We start from the raw sequence: 20,555 nt of genomic DNA, 5'->3' as shown, positions 1-20,555 counted from the left end.
AGAAGAGGAGGAGAATTATAGAAGCCACCTTGAGTTCCTTGAAAGGAATAAAGGGGGGATATAAATGTAGAAACTAATAACTAATTAAACAAATTCTGTTTATCTGCATCCATATGATGTGACATAGATGTGTTCCGGTAGTCATCCTCTGCAGAGGCAGTGGAAAATCAGTGAAATCAGGGAGCCATGGATCAGTTCACATGTGCACTTGGGTGGAAAGAGCCAAACAAGATGTGGGAGACGTGTACCATGTGTGTGTAGGTATTTGGTAGCCACTCTGATACCTTCTCAATTAAAATGAACCCCCACCCCTCAATTTCTTTTTGCTGCACTGGCTATATAACTTCAGGAAGAATTTTAATCAGAAAAGAGCATTTGGGGGAAAAGCACCACAGCCCTAAAATAGCGTGAGCCCATCGCCTCAGCAACTGTTGGTGTCAGAAGAACAATGGTGGTTCCTTTTCATGGATCAACAGCAATGGCAGGTTCTGTGCGATTATCCAGCATCTCGTTGCACCCTAACATTCCTCGCCTTCTTTTATTCTTTGGTTCAACAAGTTCTTTTTTGTCACAGAACACACCGGAACCGAGTTCTGACACCTTTTTTAGACAGATTTTCCAAGTTTTAAAAATAACTTTTGAAAAATTGATGTTTGGTCCACATGGATTTGAATCGCCCTGTCGAGTATAGCAGGTAGGCAGCAAAATCGGTGCATGCGGGCTGCTTGTGTGTCGAATCCGATGCATGCATACTTCATCCACGCTGGTTGTGATGGCGCTGCTCGGCTTGTGATTGGCCGTGTGGTCGCGCCCTGAGCGCTTACTGCATGCGGCGACAGTTATGTTTTGTTACACAACTGACGTGTGTGGGTGTGTGTACAGTGATTGACTACATGCAAAAGGTAAATAATTTCATGAGTTCCGGCACCTTTTTTCTTACAAAAAAAGCACTGGGTTCAACCACACCCAACCTCATCCTGTTGCAACCAAAAGTGAAAAGGCTAATAGACATTCAAGGTGGCAGATGCAGAAATAACCTGTGTTATAAAATCTTATTTCCTTTGTTTCAGAGTCTACTGGAAGCTTTCCAAATGATTTTCAGGCGATCCCCAAGGATTTCTGATTCCTCATTGTTTAACAAACAACTCCTCCCCTAGGCTAAACAATACTGCTGAAATTTAAAAAAAAATCCACTGGTGTGCAAATCAGGAGTGTCAGTCATTCAATTGATTTAGGCTTTTGCCATTTTGCCACAGCAGGAAAAAGAGTTTGTGTCACGAATCTTAACAGAGTCAAAGGTTGAACAAGCTACTCAATTAAGTTTATCATGTGCACAACCTACAGCAACATATTTTTGGACCTTTGCTCTAATCTTTTTAGCAGCCACTGCAAATGAGGTAACTTGATTAGTTACATCAGGAGATACTTCTTCAAGTAGCTTATATGTCTCCTCCACCAAAGTTCTGTCAGGCATTCCTTCTAGCAAAATTACAGGAACTTTTCTGGGGGTGCTGATACACGGTTTATTATACATCCAGATCTAGATCTAATATCCTTTATTTGTGGAGTTCTCATGTGCAAATGCCCTGAAATAAGGGAAAAAATTTATGCTGCACAAATATGTAGAAGACAAATTCAGCAATAGTGATTTTGTAAGCACCTTCCTCAGTTCTGAGTGAATCAAGGAATTAAGATGATAAGATAAAGATGGCTCACCCTCGTCAAGACTGCACTACCTGCTAAATTCAACATCTTTATCAGCACCTTCTGAGTATAACTGGTCTCTAGTTTTAATCACAGACTCACTTAGAGAAAAGGTAGCAAATGAAAGAGAAAAAAATGGCCCAGTTTTTCCAAACAAGAAAAAGTCTGACAATCCTTGTTTCTGTTCAAGATAGCAAAGCCTAAGCAGCTGGTGGTCAAAGACATCCATCTTTTCAGGTAAAGGAAAATGGCCTTGTTCACTCTGACAGAAATTGATGGCAGCCCCATTTCAGCGTGAAGAAATGCTGCTGGAATGGTAGGAAGGAGGGCTAGAATGGACTTAAGAGATTTATTTTGTATAACTCCAGAAAGTCTGCTTTAACCAGCTCCCCAATTTCTGCAGCATATAGAATTTGTGTGAAGATCTGCTCAAATATTTTCAGTACTGGGTACAGCAACTGGTATAACAAGCTTTTGGCAATCTAAAAGCAGACAAGATTATAGTCTGTTTATGTGCCTTTCAGGGCAGATCCTCTGAAACATGCGTACCCAAATACTTGTATGATGGGCATTGTGTAATACAATAATTATCCAGAACATTTATGTCTTTGAGATCTTTTGGCAAAAACCATAACTTAAGTTTCATCATAATTTTAACAATTTGAGTTCTAAAATAAATTTCCTGTTTTTTAATAATCTCTGCATCCTACCTTTTTAAGGAATTAACAAGGCCATAATGTCTGCATATAAATGGTTAGAGACTTTATGTAGTCATATGGACGGACAGAAAAGTTTCTATAATGGTTTTTAATTTGATTGTGAGCTGCTTAGATATGCTATGGCATAATAGGTTGCAAACAAATGTTTTAAATAAATTTTAAAAATAAATAAGAATCCATCCATACAACTGGCAAAGAGTTTACGTGTGAAAGGACTGAGAGCTCTGTTCCATTCTAGTGCACATTCCTAGGTGCAGATTTAATGCTAAATACACAACTCTTAACCCTGTGTAGACAGAACAAAGTCCTTCAGCTCACAGCACCACTCAGCTAGCATGGCTGGCTGGTGAATGCCAGGAGCTGTTCTGTCTGAACAAACACAGGATTGCACTCGAAGTGCCTGCCTTTTGCACCAGAATCCAGTCGATGAATCCTGAGCAGTACTATGCTAGTAAATTCTGAAATGAATTCCGAGCCGTGCAATGCTGGTAAGTTCTGAGCTGGGGTAGTCTCCATAGTCATATCCACAAGGAACGTCCAAACGTTCGGGCAGCTGTGTTGACCCAAGCCAGTTCTCACTCCTGCTAAGAGCTCTCTCTCTATTTTTTTTTTTGTAAAGCTAATGGCTCTTAATTACACATGTAAGACGAGGACACCCAAAAATATTTTGCACTAGACTGCAGAACAGTATACTATAGCTGGGAAAATCCATTTCTCTCCCAGCCACTGTAAGGATTAAAGAAGAAAAAAGTAATTCCCCAGAGGGCTGCCAGATGTCAGCCTCCCTGCTAATAAGTAATTGCCAGCACTGCCTTCCTGTGATCCTTGGATCCACTTTCTAGTGGATCTAGTTGAAAGACAAAGTAGATCACAAAGGCCTGAAGTTGGCTCACCCTTGTTCTAACTACTACCTATGGATGTACAAATTTTGCTAAATCCATCATGCCTTTTTTTCACAGATTGTCAGCCATGTTTGTTTTGTCCTCTGCTCATTGACAGAATCAGGTTTTTTGGACAGGAATTATTTCCATTTGCAAATATATATTTGTGCTAATATCCATTAGCACAAGTGTGCATTTTTGCAACTCTCCTCATTCAAAAAAGTGGTTTTCAAGTCCATGGAAATCACACAACTCAAAAAAGGGGGTCTGCAGCAGAAACTGCAGGTCGGAGTCACAAAAATCCAATCCCATTTTAATCCTTTGCAGATTCCTCCATCTTTCCTAACCCTACCCTAGTTTTGGCTTTAATTTGGGGAAAATAAGTTAAATGTTGAAAGATAGTAGCTTTATTCACTTTGTACGTATTAAGCAGAAGAATTGTTATGGCTGCACTTACTTGGCATAGGCCTTCTCCAGCAAGGCGCTCCAGAACTCACTGCCCTCTGCTGAATGAACAAAGAGGAGCTCTCCATTTTTGGTAGGCAGTCGGTCATCAACAACCACATTCATCCACTCTCCATACTGCCAGAACTGAGAGAGAGAGAGAGAAAACAACCCACGCAATGTTTAATGACATGTACTGCAGCTATGCTTTTGATGAAAATAGTTGGTGCTGATCCATGATTCTGAAGCAAATTTGGATATCTAGAGGGCTCAGCAGGTATTTCATAGAACCATGGAAGAGCAGAGTTGGAAGGGGCCATGAAGGGGATTGGGTCCAACCCCTTGCTGTTGCAGGACAGCAATTTACACTGTCCCACTCAGATGGCCATCCAGTTTCTTTGTGAAAGTCTCTAGTGGGGGAGAGCCCACAGCCTCTGTAGGCAGCTGGTTCCACTGTTGTGTTGTTCTGACAGAGAGGAAACCTTTCCTGATATCTAGCCTGAGATGAGACATAACATGTCATGTACATCTGAAGAGTTTGCCAGAGGACAACTGGACAGATAAGATGACCTCTAATAAAAGGTATTATTTATGTGCCACTAAATGTCTTAATGAATAGCTACAACCGACCCTGGTTAACACCTTCTTGCCTGCTCACTTGTGGCACAAAGTACTATCTCCAGGCATGCATGCAGAGCAAAAATTATTTTAGGCCATAAATCAGTCACCAGCTTTTAAAAGCTTGAGTGTGCACATATATATTATAAATACGAAGATATATCTGAAGTGGCTTACACATTGTCAGTACTAAATATTGCCCAAGAAAGAATGTCCCTCACATGTCATTTCTATAGTCATAGCAGAGCCTGCAACCCAGCGAGGAGTCCGGAAAGCAAGTTCCGCTTGCTGGGCGTGTCTAGCCAGGGTCCTGGCATCTTCTTGAGAGGAAAAGGAAAACAGAGGCTGCCCTGTGTGGAGTCACTGGCTGCTTAATCCAATATGGCAGCACTGAATGGCGGTGGCAGCAGCTCTCCATGGCTTCAGGCAGGGTTTTTCCCAGATGTCCCTGGAGGCGTCAGGGAGTGAGCCAGGGCCTTCAGCGTGCAAGGGCATTGCTCTACCGCTGAGCCACATCCCCTCATACAAGGGTGGTATCCAGTGGGCCTCTTCTGCTATTTGATGTTTGTTAAGAAAGCCAAGCATTGCATCCAGGGTCAGAGGCAGACATGCTTGGGCACCAGCCAAGGATCCACACTCCTGCAGGGGTCCATGGCTTGGACTTGCCGCTCCTTAGCACCACTGCACATGCTTCTTTGCCTGCTTCTTCCTCTGACCAGACAATAGCGAAATTACAAAGATGCCGCAGGAGAAGCCACTGCCAATTGCTGACTAGCTCACTGTCTGCACCAGTTGAAGGTGTCAAGAGGGAAAGGGTACCCATAAGACAGAGACCCATTGAGGGTGTCATGTCCAAGAACCCCCCAGAAACCTAGAATGGTACTGACTGAATTTATTTCAATTCCCCACAACCACCAATTTTTGATTTGGACAATGGGAGTGGATTTTCCCCACCCATGGCTTTCCGTTTTCTCCAAATTCTGTATCTCTGGTCATACATCCCTGTACTATATGGAAATGGGAATATTGGTTGATATGGTAGGTGTAGCACTATTCAAGTGCCAAGAGCAGGCAGGAGGTCTGAATCTGTGGTACCTGGAAGTGGAAGATTCCTGCGTATTTGTCCTGGAAGCTCTGATCACTGGGAACAACTCTAGCCAAAATTTCTTTATTCAAAGTGAGAGAAGCAATAGCTGCCAAGAGCCAACAGTCACCTGTGGAAACAAAACAAAAGCATTTCCCATTAGACTCTATGTTGTAAAATATTCAAAAAGGGAAAAAACCAGGTTCTTTTAGGGCTTTTCTTGGCATGGCATATAACCTGGTGCTTTGCTGAGTCTTCTTTTTCTGTATTCTTTGTGGCAGAAGAAATGTGTCCTTCATACAAGGTCTCCCAAATGGAGGGGTGTGTGTGTGTGTTCCTCTCTACCTTTCTATATGTCCCTTTACACAACACAAGCTGGCACTGTGATATACAGCAGAATGGCAAAGGCCAGGCCTCTCTGGCAAGTCATGGTGCCATCCAGACTTTCCTCACTCTAAAAAACGCTACAAAAATGGCTGAAAAACCTGGGATGGGCCCTGGGAGGTTGACTATGTTGTGAAAATGCCTTGCAATTTTCTGTGAGTGAGAAATCAGAAGTGCAGAATAAATGCCTCATTTAGAGAAGCTCTTCAGGTTATAGTGATGTTAACCGGGTAAATGTCTGCCAGGAACATCTTATGCTATCATTACGCCAGGTGGAGAGTACGCACTGCTACACAAGCAAAGCAGGTGCTACATCCGGTGGCTGCTCCACTGAGGAAGACAAAAACGCCCAACCACAAAATCTGAAAATGGTGTAAAAGGGGAGGATACATTCCCAGCAGAAACTCCATTGGCGTCTACCTTTCAAGGACTGAATGGCCAATGGCGTCCATGTGCCTCCCGCACAGAGAGGAAGCCAATGGGGAGATGCCTCCGGAAGACAGCCTTGCATTCCAGCACCCATTGAACATGCTGTAGCGCCCTGAACCCTTCGGCCCCAGTCATACAGCCAGCAGTGCCTCAGCCAGATTCACATCTCTGCAGCTCTCCCTCTCCCTTACTCTTCCCGCTCCAGAGTCATGTGTTGCTTCACACCCCTGCTGGAATACTGGACCAGAGGACCTGACTTGCGCTTTCTCTGTGCAGCCCCTCAGGGCCAAGAGGTTTCTTCAGTTTGCTAAGTAGTCCTCATCCGTCATGCAAGCGATACCTCGTGCCACGTGTGGAATGTGCTTCAGGACAAGAAGGCGTGGTTTGAAGAGGCTGCACCAGAGCCAGTTAATGCCACAAGACCGGCCTTCTTTCACAGCCACAAACCAAGATGCATCATTGTCCATTTATTTTCTTTCGTTTTTGCTCTTGTTCTTGCAATGACAGGTGTGAGTCCTACTGAATTTTCCTTGAACAAAGAGCCAATGTTCTCCTTCAGCAAGCCCTTTGCCAAGAGAGGGGCAGGTCCGAACATGATGGGTGTGTTCATGCTAGTACCTTTGCGTAGGTCCAAGTTCCTACTGCTCTGGCCATGTCTGGAACAGGCCGAGGATCCGCAGAGGCCAGGCAAATCAATGTGCCTCCTTCTCGGTACAGCGTCACCTTCCCTGGGGATACTTTTGTGAGAGGAACTCACTCTTTCGTGGCTGGATGGAGGTTCCTCCAGCCAGCCATGATCGCAGCAGCACACTCTGTGGCACGGCACTGCAAGGAAGAGGTGCCACGGCTGCTGTAGCAGGAATCCACCCTGTCCAGCTGAGTCAGCCCCTCCGATTCTGCGGCTGTCACTCTCAGGCCGGGCAGAGCAACCGCTTCCTGACCCTGCCAGTGTGCACTGTGCAGAGAAGCAGGTGGGAGAGGCTGTTCTGCAGCAGCCGTCTCCCTGCCCTGCCCCACTTCAGTTCTTCCTTCTAAAAACTTCCCCTCAGTGACACTAGGGGGAAGGAGCTCCAGGGCTGGAATACTTTCTTGCTCTTTCCTGAGAGTGCGAGAGAATAAGATCCATCGCAACACACACCTTTCCCCCCTTCTGCCAGCCAACCGACTGCAGAAGAGCGAGTGGTGCAGCTTTTCACTGCCACGACGAGGCGGTCTCTGGTGGCACTTGCATGGTTAGAAGTCACCCTGAGCCCCACTTTTCATGGTAGAAGGGTGGTAGTAAAATAAAACAAAACCAATAATCAAGTGGTGGGGGGAGAGGAGGAGGAGAAAGAGAGGGGGAGAGCCCACCTGGGACACCCACCCAGGAATAGTAGGATTGCAGTCTTGGAGTTATAGCTATCTAAACCAAGCTCAAGGATCAAGACACTGCAAGATGCAGGCACGTAGACAATGTGTTGTCTTTCCTTGCAGGTGGATTCCAGCCTTCTTGGAGCTCATTTCTACTTCGGAGCAATACTTGTCAATCATCTGTCGTGATGTTACAGAGAAAACTCAGTTGCAGTAATGAGGCATTTCAAGCTTAACATGATTTTCTTCTTTTTTGTATGCCTTTTAAGGAGAAACTGTTATTCATATTATTTTGCAGATTTTATGGTTTGCGCAGTTACCTTGCAATGCAGGCTCACCAAACCCATTTGTGGCTTACAGGCTGAAGCTCTACCAAGCTTCCTGCATTACAGAGGTAATAAAGCTTGGTTTCTTTCTTTGGATCGTATGAATTAATTTATCCATTTAGGGCATGGGACTGTAATCGCCTGACGTCACTGCCGTGGGGGGTGCACAGGTTTATTTGGGGTCCAACCCCAAGGCTTTGAAAATTCAGCACTAGGGTTCTGAAGGCCAAATCCCACCTCCTCTCACTGCAGCCTCAGCGAACAGGGGAGGAGGTGCTGGGGGAATGGAGGAAGGAGACTGGGGTCAACAGCATATGTAGTATCCAAACAAAGCCCCCGCCACCTCCCCTCCACATGCATCTTCTCAACAGCTGATACTTACATCACTGCATTACTTTATTGTATGCCCACCCTACCATCCTTCCTCTTGCAAGGGACCCAAGGTGGCTTACAACTTTTTTCTGCTCTCCATTAGTCTGCACAAGAACAACAGCCCTATGAGGTAGGCTAGGCTCAGTATCTGTGATTGGCCCAAAGTCGTCCAATGTGCTTCATGGCTGAGTGGGGCACTTGAACCCAGGTCTCCCAAGTCCCAGTGGGTTTAGAGGCTTACATACATCAATGGCAGGGGTGAGAGGATCGTGCCCTTAGCCACTTTTTAGAAGTTATGCACACACGTGTGTTACACGCCCATAATGGCTATATAGCTGCACAGTGAAAAACGCCTGCAAGCCTCACTCAGCCTAGTGAGTCATTGTAGCAGAAGAAACAATGGTTTTCACGTAGAGGAAGCATGTTCAATATTTATATATTTTTCAAAGGATGTTGCCATGGTATCACAGCAATGACCTTTAAGTAGTTCAGTGCTTCCCCTCTGATTTTGGTGGCAGATGTCTCCTCCTCAGAAAAAAAATGCTTAATAAAAATTCATGCATGCATCCCTCCGTCCTACTGTGTCACCCTGCTGGGACGATATCCCATTTTACTTGCTAAGCCTGCAAACAAGTGAAACATTTTTGACGGCGAGGCTGGAGTTAATCGCCTGCAGTACATGCATCCACCCCACACCCCTGAAGGCTTGAAAATGGAACAGTATAATATGTGTACAGATGGAACCGGTTGAGCTTTGCCAATTGTCTGCATTGATTTTGCTTCTTAAAACCCATCTCTTGTTTTCTTTGAAGTGCCAGCTCCTTGTTCAATTTCTAACGCTGAGTTTACTGTAATCAGAAGATTTCCTCCTGCTGCACTGTTTCATCGCTGAATCCTACTTTGTATACTGGCAAAGGAAAGAGGGTAGTGGCATTAAAGTGGGTGCAGAAACCACTTTTGGGCACTTGTCTTGGGACCCACGAAGGTGACCTACTCCTCCCACTTTAAAGCAAACAAACATTAATAACACGTTTTCTTACTGGCAGTTGGAATCACTGAAATTGGTTTCTAGGTTCAGAAGCGCTGTTTGGGGAATACGGGCGTGGATTTCCCCTATGCCTTTACTCAGCCCTTTGGGAAAGTTACCTATCCTTCGCCATGCCTTCCATGGCAGCTGTTTTATGATGGCACCCAGGACAGTTTCCAAAAGTGCCAAATGTGCCCACGACACAAGAGCATGTGGGGGACACTTGGCTCAACAACACTGCAGGTGAGAAGGATCTTGGGCTTGTTGTAGATCACAAGCTGAACATGAGTTAACAATGGGATGTGGCTGCAAAAAGGGCAAACACTATTTTAGGCTGTATTAATAGAAGTATCACTTCCAAACCTGTGTCCCCTTCACTCAGCACTGGTTAGGCCTCACCTGGAGTACTGGTTCCAGTTATGGGTAACCACAGTTTAAGAAAGATGCAGACAAGCTGGAAAGGGTTTGGAAGAGGGCAACAAGGATGATCTAGGGACTGTTTAGCCTGGAGAAGACTGAATGGAAATATGGTAGGACTCTTCAAGTACTTGAAGAGCTGTCACAAAAAGGAAGGACAAGATCTCTTCTTGATCATTCCAGAGTATAGAACATGGAAAAACAGGATCAAGTTACAGGAAGTCAGATTTTGACTAGATATCAAGAAAAAAAATCTTGATTGTTAGAACCGTACAAGGCTGTAGGCTCTCCCACACTAGAAGCATTCAAGATGCAGCTGGACAGCCATCCGAGAGGGATGGTTTATCTTGGAGTCCTGCACTGAGCAGGGGTTGGCCCCAGTGGCCCTCTGGGCCCCTTCCAGCTATTCCATGATTCTGTGACTCTTATCCCTGATATAGAGGATAAAAGGGAAGGAAAGTCTTGTGTCAAAATAGTGTTTCTGAGCAGAACACTTAGAAAAACTGAAATTTCTAACTGAAAAAGGGAGGCAAAAAAAAAAAAAACATCATCACTGTTTTTAGCAAGTTTAGGCAGGAATGCAAATGGTAGCTTTCACCTGCTGTTGCAAGTGAAGAAAGATAACAGTCGCTTTCTGCTTAGCAAAATGACTGCTGAGCAGCAGCCACACAGGAAGGGTGCAGCACGCACAGTGCAGGTGCCGCTGTTGTACAGGTGCACAAGCCAAGGTGGCCACTGGCTCGCGGCCGCACGCACCCCTCTGAGCATGGGGCATGCACCGCTGTGAGCTTGCCCTGGAAGAGCTGGGTCCCCTGTCCTTCTCTGGCTCGGCACGGATGGCCAGGATGGGAGCGCAAGAAGCTGCCTTCTACGGAGGCCCGGCCCTCGGTCCATCTGGCCCAGCCCAGTCGGCCCCGCCTGGCAGTGGCTCTCCAGGGCTCCAGGCAGGAGTTGTTCCTTCCCTACCTGGAGATGCCACTGATGGAGCCTTCCGCATGCAAAGCCTGTGAGTGATCTTCCACCGAGCCACAGGTGCCCGCTCTCCTCCTCGCCCTTCCCAGCCAGCATTTAGTGATGATGAGCAGACACTGGATTGCCCTGTGAGCCACTGCTTCGGATTCTCTTGACCTCTCAAGGTTTTGGATGTCAAGAGATCTCTAGATGCTTTGATGCACCGGGGCAGCCTTTTTGTTTTGTGCCACAACACCCATAAGCCCCAGCCAGCACGGCTGATAAGGCAGGGATGATGGAAGCTGTAGGCCAATACATCCCACTAGTGGGATTCAGCAGTGCATAAGTAACATCACAGAGAGGTAACACTGACAATGCCTCATTTTTTAAAATTTTAAAATACCAAACATCTTTTTCCATGGACTTTTTGGTTCAAGGGATTTGTGTTTGTGTATGTCTGCATTTGATCAAGTGCAGCATTCATGGCAAGGAGGTGAATCAACCAGCATGCAAACAGAGTGTGTACTGGCTCTCATCCAGCAAGACCGGTGAGCAGCTAAGCTTCTACTACGTGAAGACAGAGACGGTCTTCAGAGCTTCCCTGGCTCACAGGTGGCAAAACCACGAATGTGGAAAACTGCTGGAACAGAAAGGCATCTGTGAATTTCCACACATCCATCAGAGGGGCCTTTTTGCAATTATCGTTCTGATGAAGCTGATTCATCCAAAATCCTTAGAGAAGGCTTCTGTCAGAAGATATATGCAGACCCCTCAACCCCACTCCCATCAACGGGGCCTCAGGGGCTGGCCTGGGGAGGTTTGTATGGGTGCAGATGGTCCTTCAAACAGCTTGGTGTCTAACAATTTAGGTTTTAAAGCTCAGCGTCAGCACTTCAAAATGAGCCTGAGAGTCAATGCAGCTGGTGCAGTTATTAATAATATAATATAATATAAGGGCTGCACACCTCTTGCCCAGTAGCTGCATTCTATACCAATTCACGTTTCTGAACTGTGTGCATTGCAGTAGTCAAGTTCATTACTGTAATGCATTTGCAGATGACACCAAATTGGCTAAAACCTTGGAAGACAAAAAGAGCATTCAGAGTAATTTTAAAAGGCTGGAAAGCTGTGCTGAAAGCAACAGAATGAAATTTAACAGAGACAAAGCCAAATTCTGCAGCTAGGAAAAAGGAAACAAATGCATCGTTACAAAATGGGCAATACTTCACTCAACAATACCACAAGCAAGAGGGATCTTGGACTTCTTGTAGATCGCAACAATATAAGTCAACTATGTGATGAGGCTGGTAAAAAAGGCAAATGCTATTTTGGGCTGCATATGAAAAGAAATATCACTTCTAAATCACATGATGTAATAGTTCCCCTCTACTCAGCATTGGTTAGGCCTCATGTTGAGTACCTGTCTAGTTCTAGGTATCAAGTTTAAGAAAGAGCAGAGCAAACTGGAAAAGAAGGGCAACAAAGATATTCAGGGGAATGGAAGCAAAGCCCTTTGAGGAGTGACTGGAAAAATGAGGCACGCTTAGCCTTTAGAACAGAAGGCTGAGGGGAGTTGCGATAACACTCTTTGAGTACCTGAAAGGTTGTTCCACAGAGGATTGGAATCTCTTCCCAATCATCCCAGAGTGCAGGATATGGAATATCAGGCTCAATTTACAGGAACAGATTGAGCTGAACATGAGGAAAAGCTTCTTGACTTCTAGAGCAATGCAGCAATAGAACCAATTTCCCAGCGAGCTTGTGCATTCTCCCGTTAGAAGTATTCAAGATGCAAATTGACAGCTATCCAGGAGATGCTTTAACTTGAAGTCTGCATTGAGCAGGAGACTGAACCCAAAGGCCTTAAGCCCCTCTCCAACTTTACTATTTTAGGCTTTTATGTCTGAGGCAAGTTCTGCTTTCCCTAGATATTTTCACAACCAACAAACTTAAACTCATAAAAGGCATTTTCAGTCACCAACACCACCTGTGATTCCAGGAGAAGCCCCCAGCAGTGGACATGGTCTTTTGGGGGAATGCAATGCCATCAAAACAGAGCTGCGAGCATCCATCCAGATGGACCCACTCCCAAGCCAACCTCAGCCAGCCTGGCACCAGCAGGTATAAAAGAGAGACTGAGCAGCATTTCATCTGCATTCTGATGTTCCATTAGGCCAAACCTCAGAAAGTCTTCTCCCAAAGGTTTCATGTAGATGTTTAATAGCATGGGGGACAAATGGAATCCGAGGGTTCCCCAAGACAGAACAAGCAGGCCAGACATCTGCCAGAGCTACTTTTGGGTACTCCTTTGCACCATGAAGGACTTACTCTGACCTGGTAAGTCTCTTCCCATGTTCTTACTTTCTTATGGCAGCTTCTTCAATAAAGTCAGGTATAAAATGGGCCTGAACTAAGCATTAAAGATTCTAACATGATCCTGACACAGCTACTACAGAGGAAGCCCAATTCAACACAGCAGGATTTACTTCTGAGTAGATGCTTATAGGATTGTACTGTACAAGATGAATTGTGTTTTATTTGTCACAGCTAAAAAGGAAAAAAGAAATCAATATACCTTACAAAAAGCTAAAAGTTCTTACTCCAACAGATGAAGCTAATAAATATATTAAAGCAAAAAGCAATACAAGGTGCAGATCTACACATTAAAAGCTTTTCCAAAGGATAAGCTGCAATGTAAGGAGTTATTGTCCATTATAACAATGTCTCTCATCCTTCAAAAAAGAAGGCATTTCTCTCTAATACAGGATAGTGGCAGCTGGTGGCCCATTTGATGGGTAGGATGGAGGACACGCCACTGGACACAGAGCCCACAGGGGTCACCAGAGGCAAAATAGCAACAGAGCTTCACCAAAGCATTGCTTTGAAGCCACATTCTCAGTTCCACAGATAATCAAGTGTCTCTCAGATCATGACTGTGCCATGTGAGGACAGATGCAGAGAATTCACACAACCATGCAAGCTGACAATGGTGCGGCTGGTAATGGCGATCTCCATGGAGATATTCTCAGGGCCAGATTGAGGTCATGATGGGCCCCAGGACTGATCATGCGTGCTGCGTTGCCTCCTCTGACCCAATGCTGAGCGCACACCCAACATTTGTGCAAACATACACACAGGATCAACAGGGTGCAAAACACACTTATTAGCTGTACAAGTGGAAATCATCTACTATGCTTTCTTGAAAGTAAAAGAATAGTATATTGTCCATGACAGAGAACTCAGATACAAGCATAGAGATACTAAGCTACTGGTCAACAGAAGAAAAGAATTAAAGACTTCAATTTTCAGCAGACACAACCAAGAAAAGAAATAAGCAAGATTGCTTCTATGTTGGTGGGGCTCCTCATCCATTACAGCTTTTCTTCTGAGCTTCACAGGGCCTTTAAAGGCCCTGTCCGTGGTGCTGAACTGCATTGCCAAAATAGGCTCACTACCATGGAGCACCACAGATAGTTCCTATAAGGCCAAAAAGAAAAGCTGTGATGGATAAGTATTTCCACTGAAAAAACCAGTTGCCTCCCCTGGAAATAAGGAAATAGATACATGCACACATATGCACAATCTCTCACACTTGTTCTCTCTCTTACACACACACACACACACACACACACACACTTCCTCTCCTCTTAAAAATAATGAAACCCCCCAAAACTCAGTCTCATTTTCTTCTCTCCCTGCCTCCACCAGCCAAGTTCCTAGGATGGCCTACTGTGGCTGGGCAGCTACAGAATACGTTGTGGTGTTCTTTTTATTACTGCACACCTGATTGCTGCCCAGTTGTTCTGGGTGCCCTGTGGGGACATGCAACAGCCTAGCTTAATGGTGCCTCCTCCTTCTGCTTAGGCAGAATTAATTACTAATTATTTAATTAATTAATCTCTAATTAATCTCTAATTACTTACTTTAAGTTGGGGGGAATCATTGCTTGAAGGTGCTCCATGCAGATACTCCCCGGTTGCCTACCTCACCACAGGGAAACACTGAGCACATGCTCAGTTTGCAAATTGAAGCCACTGTCAGATTTTGGAAGGAAGAGGATGGCTAAGGACAGTGCAGCACAGTTGCAAGCAAAGCAAGAACACTGTTGAAGGTTTTTGGGGGGGGGGGGGGGATGAGTGGGTGGCCCTCCACAGGGGCAATTCACTATCACTGTGACAATAGCACAGAAAGGACGTCCATACGCATTATGGGCTAAAGCCACAATCAATAGCAATAACTCGTGACAAGGACAACTTCATTAACGGCCGCTGTCAATAAGGAGCACATCTGGCACAAGAAGGAACACATCAGCTTAGGGTATTTAAGCAATGCAGACATCGTGTTAAAGGTGCTTCCATCAAGGTGGTAAATATGCAGTCTCTGTCTTACCTAAAGCTCCTTGGCAAATATCTGTCCGAGTTGCGCCTCCAACAATAAACTGAGGATTGGAACACAATTCCTGGCAAAGGAAGAAAGAAAAAGGTTGTTTAACTTAAAGATATGGGCATTCCAGATTAATTCATGATGGTAACCCTGGAATCGATGCATGAATGGCTCATTGGATCACATCTCTCAGCATCAAATATAAAGCAGAGGCACAGCACTTGTGGCCTAGGGACCAAATCTGACCTGCTGGGGTCCCCAGAAGGCTGTCTCCCCTTCCCCCAGTCCCAAGCCTTTCTCCCAACCGTACCTTCTTTCTCAAGAACAACAATCCCTTGGTGTTTTTCCAGGCTTTTGTGCAGATTCTTCCCCATTCTAAAGGCTGCAACCCCTCCCCTAAGGCTTAAATACTGACAGTAACAGCTTTAAGCTAAAATGTGTGTGTCATTTTGGAAATGTTGGCCCTGCCCCTTTTGCCTTTGGGCCCACTGGGATACAGTTGCAGAGAGCTTGTCTGAAATGGAATTTGGCCCTTGAGCTGACATAAGCCACATCACCAGATGTCAGTAAGAGTTGTGAAATCTAGAGAGAAATTAGAACTTCTACAACCCTACAAAGACTTGTTCTGAACCACACATCTTGAAGGTCAGCGGACTGTGTAGGATGGGGTGGGGGGAACCATTGCTCATGGAACCTTGTGCTGCATCCTAATCCTATCCTTATTCTAGAATTCCGGATTATTTTTATAGAAGTGCCTTGAATGAGTTTGCGGATGAAGACAGCAGAGGAAATGTGTCTCTCCATTTGTTCCAGTGACAAACAATGGTGGAGCAAAGGGGAGGGAGAAATGCCAATGTTTCCACTGGGTCTTTACCTTCCCTTTCTCTCTGTGGATATTAAGCATATCACTAGGAGCAGAGACTGAGTTTTCCAGTGACCTGTCCAGTGGCTCCTCCAGGATGCTGCATTCAGCTCTCCCACCTACCTGCCTGCTTTTTTGTTCCGACTCTTTCCCATGGTCAGCATTCCTGCCTACTATTCAGTACACAAAGTCTTTACTGGGTTGTTTCTGTAGTGCGCCCCAGCTAGATTTTTTTCATTCATGATTTTTGTACTTCTGAAAAACACGGAAACAGGCAGACAGACAGACTACAAAAACTCTTGTTCTCCTCCCAAGAATGTGCGCACCTATTTCCCCCATGTACTCCTGAGAAACAAACCCACACTTCCCTTTTGTGTGGGGATGCTGTCATTTGGCCCATATTGGCAACTGGACTCACACCTGAACATCAGAAATAGAAGGACTGGCTGTGGACCTGCAAGGTCTTATTCCCTGTTTGCAGCTTTAAAATAACTGATACTGTTTTTCTGTCCATTCTGTAACTATTTGAAACTCATGCAGAATTTTCTTGACTGAGCAAACTGTAATGTCAGCACTGGGCTCTTATGCAAAACATGCAGTAAAGGAAACTTTTCATGGACTCTTTCAGTCCACTGCCTTGAATAAACAGAGGCCTCCACTTTTCTCAGCTGCCTCGAGCTTCAAAGGGCATCTTGACAGGACTCTGCAGTCTGGCTGGCTTCTGCTCTCAAGAATGTGTGTGTGTGTTTCTCCCATGTGCTCTTTGCACTGTTTAAAAGCTGCCCCAGATGCTGAGCCAAAAGATTCTCTTTGCTGAGAAGGAAGCTGCATCACAAGGGGCGTGGGCTTCCTGCTTTGTAAGTAAAGGAGACACACATGTAAATAGCTGCATCCATCCTACAAAGTAGGGTCACTAAATGGATGCCGAGGAAGCAATTTGCCAGCCAAAGAACAGTCCTACGGCCTCTAGACAGGGGCTCCACAAGATGCTCTGTACATCTTTCTCTGTGCCTGTGGACAGATCATGGAGGAGGGGATCCAAATGTGCAGCCTCTCTCTTCTGCCCTCCCTCCCAGCCACCTTGAAAAGCTTCCCTTACAAAAAGAACTCAGAGGAGTAAATAAGAGAGGGGAAGGGAGGGGAGGGGAGGACGTACATAAGAATCCCATGTCCAGGCAGACTATTTCAGAGACCCTTCTGTATTGTAAACAGAGGGATGGCAATGAAATTGCCTGCATTTCCTCTCATCCTGCCTGGCTTATGCAAAGAGCTCTGAACACAGAGCAAACACAGAGCCTCCCTCTATCTACGGTGTGATCCTCAGGACTGCACTCTAAGTGCAACGAAAGACGACAGCTGGATGCCAAAATAAGAAAAGCCGAGCAGGCCAGGAATAAATGGTGGAGTGCAGGGCTATGGCCTAACTGGAAGGGGTGGAAAACCATCTGCACTCTGGATTTCCACTGGTCATAATGGCTGGGACTGATGGGAACTGGAGTCCAACAACATCTAGAGGACCACACATTCTCCATCCCTGGACGAATGTAAGAAGAAAGCAGAAGAACTTGAAGCTATATGTGAGACGTGTGACCTACTGTTACTCCTGAAGACAGAAGAGGCTGTGGAATGCAGGTCTGATGCATAAATATGAGTGCCTACGCCACTGGTTGAATAGAAGCAAGCTATTTAAAGTCAGTGCTAGAAGCCCAGGATGTGACTCAACCCAGGACTAGATCTGTGGGCTGCACCATATGGATGCCAGCAAAAACAGTGTTTGCCCCATTTGGAATACTTTATCACAGTGATCACCATAAAGTGATGTCTCCTGACAGCAGCTGTGTAGATCATCCAATCAGAGCCTTGACTCTCAACACAAAAGATATCAATTCTCATGAACAACCCTTCTCAAAACAAGTTGTTTTCATTGGCAAGTATAACATGTAGTCTTGCTTTTTCCAATTTGGTGCTCTCGAGATGGGTTGGAAGACAACTCTCATCATCTCAACATGGTGCTGGACTTACCCTGGTAGAAAAGGCTGAACAATGATGCATGTAAAGTAGAAATTATTGCCATTATTATATTTTATCTCACTTTTTCCCTCTTTCAAGAAACTTGAAACAGTTCTCCTCCTCTCCAGTTTATCGTCACAACAACCATGTGAGGCAGGCCAAGCTTTTATCTCTACAACAACCATGTGAGGTAGGTTAGCCCTACCTCAGTAGTTGGCCCAAAGTCACCCCATAAGCCTCATAGACAAACAGGAACTAGAGCCCAGATCTTTTGAGTCTGAGTCCAGCACTCTACCACACTTAGGAATCAAATCGCTATTTCTTCATTTAATCTCAATTGTTATTTGTGTCTTGGTATTTTCAAACTCCCCATATTTCCTAAATTCCTACAAATTTCTTTGCCCAAGTTTCACACATGTGAGTTTGTATAAATCAGATCAATGGATCAGATTAAATCTCTTAGTACAGTCTTCCCCATCACAGCACCTTCCAGATGTTCTGGACTACAACTCACATTATGGTGGCTCGAGTTAATAAGGATTTTCATCCAAAACATCTGCAGGGCCTATCACACTGGGAAGTTGCCTTATACAGAGTCAGACCCTTGGTCCCCAGTGTTGATCCCAGAGGGCAGTTGCCCTCCAAAGTTATGGGCAGGAGTTTTTCCTCCTTATTTGGGATTCTGGAATCAAACATAGGACCTTCTGCATGCACAGCAGATGCTCTGCGCTGAATTAGTATTTTGATATGCCTTCCATGTGCAGATGCTCAGTCTTGGGCAGATGGGATGCTCAGCTCACTGCTGCTTCCAGTTGTAGGCTCATGAACTTTATTTCCCTGTAGGAAGGACAAAAGCATTTTGATGCTGCATCTCTTAATGTTGAAAATAGGTTCTCTGGAAAGTACTGTGGTTTCTCAGGTCTTGCAAGAGCCACATCACTCTTTTGCATGAGTCTGCTTGGAAGGATGTGACTATGCTTCCAGCCCCACCCTGCCCTACCTCTTAGATGGAGATAAGCCTTTTTGCAACTCTTCCAGAACTTGTGCTACAAAGATCAGTGCATCTTTGTTCTCTGCACCGATTGCTGTTAAGTTGTCTCTGACTTATGTCAGCCTGATGAATGAAAACCTTCCAAAATGTCCTATCCATGCCAGCCCTGCTTAGCTGTTCTAAAACAAGGCTGTAGCTTCCTTTATGGAGTCAATCCATCTCTTCTTTGTCCTTCCTTTTCTTCTTCTGCCTTTGACTTTTCCTATTTATGACAGTCTTCTCCAGGGTCACTTTGGTCACTTGGCCAAAGTATGACAGCCTCAGTTTTGCCATTTTTGCTTCCAGGAAAAGCTCTGGCTCAGTTTGCAATGATTACACCAATATAATGACCATTCCCATGCTCTGCACAATCAGCAACACAAATTAGAAGTCCCCCTTCCATCACAATAAAAACACATACAACCCTTCTAGCAGCCTATGGGATGATTGTAATTGTTTGCACAACCACTTACCTAAACATGACAGCCAGTGCTTCCTATACCTTCCTGCTTGTAGGGTTCTCACTATATCTGTTAATTTCTCTTTTATTGTTCTTTCAACCTGCCCTGGTTTACAAGAGCAGAGCAAGGGCTGTGAAGCTGCACATTTGCGAGGGCATTTATTCCCAGGGTCTTCATAAAGTCAGAGATGACTTGACCACTCATAACAAAGCTGCCCAAAGAACTTGGCTATTGGGTGACGTACAAACATTGCCAAAAGCACACAACTTCTAATCTGCACGGAGTGCTCTAGAGTGGTGGAACTTCAACTTTTTTCTTCCCGGCTTTCCCTTGGATGGCCACACGGCCAGTATAGCTCCTTTCTAAGGTACAGAAGCAGGGGAGATCAGACGCGAAGACCAAGCAAAGGCACGCAATGCTGCGGTGTCATCTTCGCCGAGATAATAGGGTGGGGTGGAGAGAGAAGTAATGTGTTTTTTTTTTTCCCAGGAATCCACTGCCTTAAATAAAGAGAAAGTTAATCCACATTTCCTAAGCGGGGGAGGGGGGGCTCTCTCCCCACGTCAGCAACCCGTTCTGTGTTAAACAGACGCAACTTCGTGCCTTCTCTCTCAGCCCAAACAAAAAGCGGCTCAGCTCCGAAACCGCGCTTGCCCCGCTCCTTGCGCGCCCCTTCCCACCACTGGCCGGGGCCCGCGCTAGGGGCCCGCCCGTTCTGCCTACCGTCGGTCTCTTCCAAACGATGCCTTTAGTTTTGTAGGAGTTTGGTCCCAGTTCCTTGTAGCCCAGCGAAGAGGCGGCCGCGGGGAAAGAGGGGTCCTGGAACAGCTTGCCCGCCTCCAGGCACTCCTCCCGCAGCGCCTGGAAGTCCTGGTTGAGGTACTTCACGGCTTTGGCGTTGGAGCCCAGCCCTTGGGCGACCTCCCGGTCTTTGGCTACTTTCGCGGCGATCCCAGACATGGTAGCCGCCGCCTTTGCCGACTGCCGCGGGCTGCAGGCTGGTCTCTGGGCGAACGCGCGTCAGCCAAGAGGCGCGCGAAAGCTCGGGCGAGCAGGGTTCATCCGGAGCCGAGCGGGCTGCGGGTGATTCATCGCCCGGAGAG

General features: G+C 45.7%; 1 protein-coding gene across 1 annotated transcript in view; it reads right to left on the bottom strand.

Annotated features, from left to right (window-relative positions):
* Positions 1–20,555, bottom strand: part of LOC123024724 (calpain-2 catalytic subunit) — a 55,042-nt gene extending 34,487 nt beyond the window's left edge. The window contains exons 1-4 of the mRNA XM_044432845.1: positions 20,176–20,555; positions 15,096–15,165; positions 5,462–5,580; positions 3,762–3,895 (exon numbers count right to left, since the gene is read on the bottom strand). Of these exons, the coding sequence (XP_044288780.1) occupies positions 3,762–3,895; positions 5,462–5,580; positions 15,096–15,165; positions 20,176–20,412 (560 nt within the window). The 5' untranslated portion in view covers positions 20,413–20,555. The remainder of the gene's footprint in view (positions 1–3,761; positions 3,896–5,461; positions 5,581–15,095; positions 15,166–20,175) is intronic.

This window comes from Varanus komodoensis, unplaced genomic scaffold (genome assembly GCF_004798865.1).
Source record: "Varanus komodoensis strain SLA01 unplaced genomic scaffold, ASM479886v1 scaffold1, whole genome shotgun sequence".
In the NCBI taxonomy this organism is placed as follows: domain Eukaryota; kingdom Metazoa; phylum Chordata; class Lepidosauria; order Squamata; family Varanidae; genus Varanus; species Varanus komodoensis.
This window is presented reverse-complemented; position numbering and strand designations above follow the sequence as displayed.